General features: G+C 52.5%; 1 protein-coding gene across 1 annotated transcript; it reads left to right on the top strand.

Annotated features, from left to right (window-relative positions):
- The first annotated feature begins 3,540 nt into the window (after positions 1-3,540).
- On the top strand, positions 3,541-9,372 carry aar2 (AAR2 splicing factor). The gene is made up of 4 exons (XM_078419185.1): positions 3,541-3,624; positions 4,550-5,322; positions 6,904-7,133; positions 8,653-9,372. Exons 2-4 carry the CDS (start codon positions 4,566-4,568, stop codon positions 8,818-8,820), a joined length of 1,155 nt encoding a protein of 384 aa, XP_078275311.1. The 5' UTR covers positions 3,541-3,624; positions 4,550-4,565; the 3' UTR covers positions 8,821-9,372.
- Positions 9,373-9,654: the final 282 nt, after the last annotated feature.

Genomic DNA, 9,654 nt, shown 5'->3' on the forward strand with positions numbered 1-9,654 from the left:
CGGCGCGAGGTCGGTGTGTCTGACCGTGATGGCCCTCGATGTGAAGAGGAAGTCTATCCGGGACTGGATAACAAAACTGATCTCCCGGTGGCCCAGCACTTTAACTCCCCCTCCCATTCCCAGTCTGACCTCTCTGTCATGGGCCTCCTCCAGTGCCATAGTGAGGCCCGCCGGAAATTGGAGGAGCAGCACCTCATATTTCGCCTGGGCAGTTTGCAGCCCGGTGGTATGAACGTCGACTTCTCCAACTTTAGATAGTTCCTCTGTCCCTCTCTTCCCCTCCTCCTTCCCAGATCTCCCTCTATCTTCCTGTCTCCACCTATATCCTTCCTTTGTCCCGCCCCCCTGACATCAATCTGAAGAAGGGTCTCGACCCGAAACGTCACCCATTCCTTCTCTCCCGAGATGCTGCCTGACCTGCTGAGTTACTCCAGCATTTTGTGAATAAATCGATTTGTACCAGAATCTGCAGTTATTTTCTTATACTAATGGATAGGTGACGTTGCACAGAGTGCTGGAGTAACTCAGCGGGTCAGGCAGCATCTGTGGAGAACATGGATAGGTGACGTTGCACAGAGTGCTGGAGTAACTCAGCGGGTCAGGCAGCATCTGTGGAGAACATGGATAGGTGATCCCAAGATTGTAAAAAAATTATAAAGGAAATATTTCAATGTTGCCACCGTTCAGTTCCCTCACGAGAGAATACAGATAATGGAAACAGTTAAAGTCACGGCTAAAGTTTGCACTACTCAAGTTTACACTATAGTTTGCACTATAGTTTGCACTTTTATGTTTATAGTTTGCGCTGTAACTCATGTATAAAGCTTGCACTGAGAGACAGCGAGCTTTGAGATGGACGTCGCAGTCCCACGATCCTGCCGTCGCAGGGCTCAGCTGGAACTGCTCAAAGACAGGAGAAGATGATGGAAGAAGTGGAATTCATTGCCACAGAAGGCTGTGGAGGCCAAGTCAGTGGATGTTTCTTAAGACAGAGATAGATTCTTGATTAGTACAGGTGTTAGAGGTTATGGGGAGAAGGCAGAATGGGGTTAGGAGGGAGAGATAGATCAGCCATGATTGAACGGCGGAGTAGACTTGATGGGCTGAATGGCCTAATTCTACTATCACTTACAAGATACTTGTGTAAGTGTAAGAAAATAACTGCAGATGCTGGTACAAATCGAAGGTATTTATTCACAAAATGCTGGAGTAACTCAGCAGGTCAGGCAGCATCTCGGGAGAGAAGGAATGGGTGTCATTTCGGGTCGAGACCCTACTTCAGACTGATGTCAGGGGGGGCGGGACAAAGGAAGGATATAGGTGGAGACAGGAAGATAGAGGGAGATCTGGGAAGGGGGAGGGGAAGAGAGGGACAAAGGAACTATCTAAAGTTGGAGAAGTCAATGTTCATACCACCGGGCTGCAAGCTGCCCAAGCAAAATATGAGGTGGTGTTCCTCCAATTTCCGGTGGGCCTCACTATGGCACTGGAGGAGGCATAGTACTAACTGGACCTGATTATCCCCGTCCAGTTATAACACACGGGATATTGTAGAGTCACACATTTAATTGAAATGACATCATTAGTCAGTAAATTAAGATGCACCATCAGCACTTTGGACCGCAGTAATACTCTAATCTTTGTTTGGTCCAAACATTTCCTGTTAATTGGGCCCCAACTATACGCCAGTATCTCAGCAGACCCATAATCCAGGGTTATTCACAAAACTTTATTACATGGGCAGAGGTGAGAAATAAATATATTAAAAACACAAGGAGGTTCAGAAACCATCTGGAACTTTCATTGGAAAAAAATATAACACAAAAGGGGGGCTGCCCAGTGGGTTAATCTGCACTTTTAGCAACTTAAAAACAATAGAAACATAGAAAATAGGTGCAGGAGGCCATTCGGCCCTTCGAGCCAGCACCGCCATTCATTGTGATCATGGCTGATCATCCACAATCAGTAACCCGTGCCTGCCTTCTCCCCATATCCCTTGATTCCACTAGCCCCTAGAGCTCTATCCAGCTCTCTCTTAAATCCATCCAGTGAATCGGCCTCCACTGCCCTCTGTGGCAGAGAATTCCACACATTCACAACTCTCTGGGTGAAAAAGTTCCTTCTCACCTCAGATTTAAATGGCCTCCCCTTTATTCTTAGACTGTGTGGCCCCTGGTTCTGGAATCACCCACAATAATTATAAAATATACTCATGGGAACTGTGCAGTAATGACCTGTCTAGCTGAGTGCTGGCTGCTGGCTCCGCCTCAGACTTGTGACTCTCGGTCCATTTCAACAAGAGACAATCACTGGAGGAGATGAGTCTGCATACAGAGACGAGGTCTGTGCTCTGTCCAAATGGTGCGAGGCAAACGACCTAGCACTGAATACCAGTAAGACAAAAGAAATGGTGCTGGACTTTAGGAGACACAGAGCAGTTCCTACCCCACTTCTTATAAATGGGGGGAAGTGAAGAGGGTCTCCACCTTCAAGTTCCTGGGGACCACCATCTCCCAGGACCTCTCCTGGACTGCAAATACTACAGCGGTAGATTTCTTTTGTTTGGTTTATGATTGTATGTGTTATTGCATTTTCATTGATTATTCTTATTGGTCTTATTGTTGAACTGCGGGTCATTTTTCATTTCACTGCACATTTATGTGTATGTGACAACTTTTTGCGCTATGACTGTGCTGGGGCGCGGGTGGGGTGGGGGTGCAGGGGGGGGGAGGGTGGGGGTGCAGGGGGGGGGAGGGTGGGGGTGCAGGGGGGGGGGAGGGTGGGGGGAGTGCAGGGGGGGGAGGGTGGGGGTGCAGGGGGGGGAGGGTGGGGGTGCAGGGGGGGGGAGGGTGGGGGTGCAGGGGGGGGGAGGGGGGGGGTGCAGGGGGGGGGGGGGAGGGTGGGGGTGCAGGGGGGGGGGGAGGGTGGGGGTGCAGGGGGGGGGAGGGTGGGGGTGCAGGGGGGGGAGGGTGGGGGTGCAGGGGGGGGGAGGGTGGGGGTGCAGGGGGGGGGAGGGTGGGGGTGCAGGGGGGGGGGAGGGGGGGGGTGCAGGGGGGGGGAGGGTGGGGGTGCAGGGGGGGGGGAGGGTGGGGGTGCAGGGGGGGGGGAGGGTGGGGGTGCAGGGGGGGGGGAGGGTGGGGGTGCAGGGGGGGGGAGGGTGGGGGTGCAGGGGGGGGAGGGTGGGGGTGCAGGGGGGGGGGAGGGTGGGGGTGCAGAGGGGGGGAGGGTGGGGGTGCAGGGGGGGAGGGTGGGGGTGCAGGGGGGGGGAGGGTGGGGGTGCAGGGGGGGGGAGGGTGGGGGTGCAGGGGGGGAGGGTGGGGGTGCAGGGGGGGGGGGAGGGTGGGGGTGCAGGGGGGAGGGTGGGGTGCAGGGGGGGGGGAGGGTGGGGGGTGCGGACGACACGATGCAGCAATGTGTGAAGAGCTGGACAATGTGGGAGACAGCACAGGACAGGCCCTTCGGCCCACGGTGTGTGTGTGTGTGGGGGGGGGCGGAACCAAAGCGCGGGGCGCGGGGAGCGCTTTCACCGGCGGACCGGCCGCGGGGTCAGGGGTCGGGGGTCCCCTGCGCGGGTCCGGGTGGAGACGGGAGCGCGAGCGGCAACGCGGCGGCGTCAGGGCGGCGGTGGGTGGTGTGTGTGGTGGGGTGGGTGTGTGGTGGGGGGGGTGTGTGGTGGGGGGGTGTGTGGTGGGGGGGTGTGTGGTGGGGGGGGTGTGTGGTGGGGGGGGTGTGTGGTGGGGGGGGTGTGTGGTGGGGGGGTGGGTGTGGTGGGGGGGGTGTGTGGTGGGGGGGTGGGTGTGGTGGGGGGGGTGTGTGGTGGGGGGGTGGGTGTGGTGGGGGGGTGTGTGGTGGGGGGTGGGTGTGGTGGGGGGGGTGTGTGGTGGGGGGGTGGGTGTGGTGGGGGGGGTGTGTGGTGGGGGGGTGGGTGTGGTGGGGGGGGTGTGTGGTGGGGGGGGTGTGTGGTGGGGGGGGGTGTGGTGGGGGGGGTGTGTGGTGGGGGGGTGGGTGTGGTGGGGGGGGTGTGTGGTGGGGGGGGGTGTGGTGGGGGGGGTGTGTGGTGGGGGGGTGTGTGTGGTGGGGGGGGGTGTGTGGTGGGGGGTGTGTGTGGTGGGGGGGGGGTGTGGTGGGGGGGTGTGTGTGGTGGGGGGGGGGGTGTGTGTGGTGGGGGGGGGGGTGTGTGGTGGGGGGGGTGTGTGGTGGGGGGGGGTGGTGGGGGGGGGGGGTGTGTGGTGGGGGGGGGTGTGTGTGGTGGGGGGGGAGGGGTGTGTGTGGGGGAGGGGTGTGTGGGTGTGTGTGTGTGGGGGGGGGGGTGGGGGGGGAGGGGTGTGTGGGGGTGGTGTGTGTGGGGGAGGTGTGTGTGTGTGTGGGAGGTGTGTGTGTGTGGGGGTGTGTGTGTGTGTGAGGGGGGTGTGTGGGGGTGGTGGGGGTGTGGGACGGGGGGTGTGGGGGGGGGCAGCAGTAGTGGGTGAGAAATGCTGGGGTTGATTTTACTGAGAACCCCAGAGGTGAGGAGATTATAAACTGAATTATTCTCACTTTCTCTTTGCAGAACACCGGTCACAAACATGGCCACCGTGGAAATGGATGAAGAACTTGCCAATAAGCTGTTCTTCGAAGGGGGAACACTGATCATACTGGCAGTGCCTGAAGGGACCGAGTTTGGCATTGATTACAACTGTTGGCAAGTGGGCCCGAAGTTTAAAGGGGTGAAGATGATCCCACCAGGTGTCCACTTCATGCACTGCAGTGCAGTGAACGGCAGAGGGGGACAGGTGACGGGTCCACGCACGGGCTGCTTCTTTCACATCAGACCCAGGGAAATTCTCGTGAAGCGATGGGACAAGAAAGAGGAAGAGATTCTTCATGTTGAGGTGTCTGAAGCAGAGTTGGAGCGTATCCGGGAGAATCTGAGAGAGCTGGACAGTTGGCTGGGGCCGTACCCGTATGAAACGCTGAAGCGCTGGGTGTCTCTGACCAGTCTGGTCACCGAGCCCCTGGTTCAGACACTGCAGCCTGAGTGTGGGAAGATCAGTGCCTTCAGTGAGGTCGAGCCAGAACTCTTAATGCCGCACACCAAGGACCGAGCAGAGCAGAATCTGCTGCCTTACGATACCTTATGCAAAAGCTATGAGGAGGGGTTAGCTCGGCTGCCCAAGATGAAGATCAAGCCGGGCACGGAGATCAGATTCTCAAACATCCCCAGTCGCAAATATCCAGAGGGAGCGTCCCCAGCTGAAATAACCAAGTGTAACATGGACTACAGCTACGCTCTGGAATCAGTGATAAACCAGCGGTACACCTCAAACCCAAAGGATTTACTGGGTTAGTAGCTGTGTAAGCAACTGCAGATGCTGGTTTAAACTGAAGATCATCACAAAAAGCTGGAGTAAATCAGCGGGTCGGGCAGCATCTCTGGAGAGAAGGAATGGGTGACTTTTCGGGTGTGAAGAAGGGTCTCGAATCGAAAGGTCACCCATTCCTTCTCTCCAGAGATGCTGCCTGGGTTAGTACCTGGTAGAATGTATAAGATCTTGTTGGTACAGTTTTAAATGATGTGAAGTTGAAGAATGTTTACTATTGCAGCTGAGTTTAGAGTTGCAGGATTGATGAACAGAGTGGCGTATTTTGTATTTGAGAGATATTCAAGTGCAGAATGAGCTCAGTGAGGCAGAATGGCAGCAACGTGGAACCATGGTCTTTGCTGTGGTTTCTGATTCAAGGCAAACTGATAGAATGAATGAATCGAGTGTCTTTCCATTGTTTCAGTTCGAATCATTACATGAACAAAGTTATTCCATTTGTGTTCTCGTTTACTGTTGCAATTTTAGTTTGCCTGACACCATGTCAGTGTGCAGATTGGTCATCGTTAATACTGCACAATCTAATGGTGTTAGCTGAAGATAGACACAAAGTGCTGGAGTAACTCAGCGGGTCAGGCAGCATCTCTGGAGAACATGGATAGGTGACGTTTCACAGAGTGCTGGAGTAACTCAGCGGGTCAGGCAGCATCTGTGGAGAACATGGATAGGTGCCGTTTTGGGTCGAGAGCCTTCAGGCGCTGGTGTTGCCACTACTTACCCAGGGAAGGGCAGTTTGGAGTTAATGCACATGAACGGTGTGGCACAGAAATGTCACGGTGCCACTGGTTCAAAGCCTCTCCATAACTGCCCTTTTGTATGATTGGAAAGCATTTGAATGTGCAGATTTTAAGCAATATTCAAACCTGTAGAGCTTAAAAATGTTAAATTTTAGCACAAAACCAACAAGTACAGATTCTGCAACAAAACACAGATTAAGTAACCATTTCTTCAGAACAAGAATGACTAACCTTCCAATGGCTGTCAGTAATTTTCCATGCTGAAAGATCACCGTCTTTGGCTCTCACTGTTCAAACAAACTCCATCAATCTTGAGTCAAAACGCTGAACTGAGCAATTTCTGACAACCAGCTTATCTGATCTGATTGGACAGCACGCAAAGCAAAGCTTTTCACTGTACCTCAGTACATGTGACAATAATAATCGTAAAGCTAAACCTGGAGAAGAGCCTTTGATCTGAAATGTGTGCATATTTCATTGAAGAGCCAGCATACTTCACCCCGAGAGTTGTCAATCTGTGGAATTCTCTGCCACAGAAGGCAGTGGAGGCCGATTCACTGGATGTATTCAAGAGAGTTAGATTTAGCTCTTGGGGCTAACGGAATCGAGGGATATGGGGAGAAAGCAAGAACGGGGCAGTGATATTGGATGATCAGCCATGATCATATTGAATGGTAGTGCTGGCTGGAAGGGCCAAATGTCCACCTCTTGCACCTATTTTGTTTGTTTCTAACCTGTGTTAGTTGAATGCTAGTTGATAACCAGGTGTCGATATGATGAACGCTGATCTGGTTGTATCCCCACAGGAGAGCTGCAGTTCTCGTTTGTGTGCTTCCTGATCGGCTCTGTGTACGACGCCTTCGAGCATTGGAAGGATTTGCTTCGCCTGCTCTGCCACGCTGAGGATGCTGTGAGGAAACGCAACGACCTCTACTCTGCCCTCATCTCCATCCTCTACCACCAGCTCAATGAAATCCCTGCTGACTTCTTTGTGGATATTGTCTCCAAGGATAACTTCCTAACCACAACCTTACAGGTAGCTTCTTTACATCGTATTTACTGAGGTAGAAAATTATTGAAATCAAACAGAGGAGCACTGCAGCCCCTGACGGATTTAGAATCAGGTACAAGATGGCACCCAAAACCTGGCGACTCCTGGCTCCGCACTCAGTGTGGTCGACTGTGCCCCCCACAGTGCCCCCCTCCCCACAGCAGTGCCCCCCTCCCCACAGCAGTGCCCCACAGCAGTGCCCCACAGCAGTGCCCCCCACAGCAGTCCCCCCACAGTGCCCCCCCCGACAGCAATGTCCCCCACAGTGCCCCCCCCCACAGCAGTCCCCCCACAACAGTGCCCTCCGCCACTGCGCTCCCCCACCACAGCAGCCCCCCCACAGTGCCCCCCCCACAGCAGCCCCCTCCACAGTGCCCCCCCCCCCCACGCCGCGTCCCCCCACAGCGCCCCCCCCCCCCACGCCGGGTATATATTCTCAAATTAAAATTTAGAGCATAATTGTTGGACATTTTTAGCTTTTTGATTGTACAATGATTTTCAAACAATTTGTTCTGTTTTCACAACCTTTGTTTTATTGAGCTGGATATTTTACTTGGAGCTTAGCATCGGTCTGATCATATTTAGGAATTAGCAGTTGCACTGGATGCTGTTTTGATTGTTGAGAAAGATTCCTCAGTGTCGAGCAGAGTCGGGCTGGTTGGTTTCACAGATAATTCCAGTGTATTGATTTATTGTTTGGACATTAGCTGCTCAAGAACTAGCATTGATTTATCCAGAATATATCTGACTTCACTAGAATTGTTTACAGTCTTTTCCATCCAGACTCAGAATTGATGTTTAACTGTGTAAGAAGGAACTGCAGAGGCTGGTTTAAACTGAAGGTAGACACAAAATGCTGGAGTAACTCAACAGGACAAGTAGCATTTCTGGAGAGAAGGAACGGGTGACGTTTCAGGTCGAGAAGGGTCTTGACCCAAAACATCACCCATTCCTTCTCTCCAGAGATGCTGCCTGAGTTACTCCAGCATTTTGTGTCCATCATCGATTTTTAACTGTCTGGCAACAGAACTGAAAAACATCGGAATCAAATGTCATATCATCTTTACAGATTTCTAAAGCACGTGAGATACTTTGCTTGTTTTATTTAATTCATAAACCAGACATGAGAATGTGAGGGTGGGGAACAGCTGGATTCTTTTGAGGAAGCAGATGTGACCTGCACCAGATGTGCATAGTTAGGGCAGCTGCTGACAGTGGTTCCATCTCTGAGAGTCCATCACGTGAGCAGAGAATCCCAGTGAGTTAAACTTCAGATATTTGAGGTTGGGAGAAGCACATAACTCCATGATTCAACGTTACTCCACAAAGATATGACTTGTGTAAATTAATATTGTAGGCAAAGTTAGCTCATTAGCATTTGAAGCAGACTAATGAGAGACTTGGAGACAATGTTGGAGTGACCTTGTGGCTTTTTAAGCAGCAGCAGATGGATTGGAAATGTTCCCTTTGCCGCGCGTCGCTCAACGTATTGGTCTGGTTTCAGGAATTCTTCTCGTACACGTGTGGCCCTCATGTGGACAAAACTCTGCAGAAGCGTGTGGAGAAATTTAAACATCACTTAACCAAAAAGTTCAAGTGGGATTTTGATGTGGAGCCTGATGACTGTGCTCCGGTGATGGTGGAGATACCAGACGGAGTGATCCTGGACTGACGACTGCTTCAAGCCTGCAAACTCTTTCAATCACGCAACCTTTACATGTAACAATAGAAAAACCACGCAAAGTCACACAAGAAATTCCAATGTTTTAATCATAATTGTAAAACACACTTCTGGTGAGTGTACAGATTTTGTGTATTAAGTAGTTTCTTATGTTTATTCCATCAATAGTGTCCAAACTGAAGAGATTAAACTCAATGTCCAGAACTGTAACAAGCAAATGTTTTCCTTCAGCATCTTACCTTGGTCATTGCGTCTCACGGTTTGATTGTGCTTTTCATTCGTGCAGAATACAGATGAGGGTAGAGTTCCACAGGAGGTGCAGCTCTGCTGTGGAATTGGATTTGATTGGCGTGGAGTTGGCGTGGAGTCGGCGTGGAGTTGGCGTGGAGACGGCGGCAGCTCCTGTGGAGTCGTGCCTCGCTGTGGTGCAGCCATGATGTTGTTGACATAGAGCTCTGTGCATTGTTACCTGGGTCTAAGTGAAAACGAGTTACAGACAATGAAACGCAACAAGACGGCTTTGAAGGTGGTACAAAAAACTTGGGGGAGGGACGGAGAGAGAGGGGATGCGAGGGTTACTTGAAGTTAGAGAAGTCAATATTCTTACCACTGGGCTGCAACCTAGCACCATGTTCACTTGGGATCTATGTAGGAAGGAACTGCAGGTGCAGAAAGACACTGAAAGCTGGAGTAACTCAGTGGGACAGGCAGCATCTGTGGAGAACATGGATAGGTGACGTTTCACAGAGTGCTGGAGTAACTCAGCGGGTCAGGCAGCATCTGTGGAGAACATGGATAGGTGACGTTTCACAGAGTGCTGGATTA

Source organism: Rhinoraja longicauda, chromosome 22 (assembly GCF_053455715.1).
Source record: "Rhinoraja longicauda isolate Sanriku21f chromosome 22, sRhiLon1.1, whole genome shotgun sequence".
Classification (NCBI taxonomy): domain Eukaryota; kingdom Metazoa; phylum Chordata; class Chondrichthyes; order Rajiformes; family Arhynchobatidae; genus Rhinoraja; species Rhinoraja longicauda.

Coding starts and splice junctions, on each gene's coding strand:
- aar2 (XM_078419185.1), top strand. CDS start 4,566: ATGGCCACCGTGGAAATGGATGAAGAACTTGCCAATAAGCTGTTCTTC. Junction 5,323..6,903: donor AAACCCAAAGGATTTACTGG/GTTAGTAGCTGT, acceptor GTATCCCCACAG/GAGAGCTGCAGTTCTCGTTT. Junction 7,134..8,652: donor TCCTAACCACAACCTTACAG/GTAGCTTCTTTA, acceptor GTCTGGTTTCAG/GAATTCTTCTCGTACACGTG.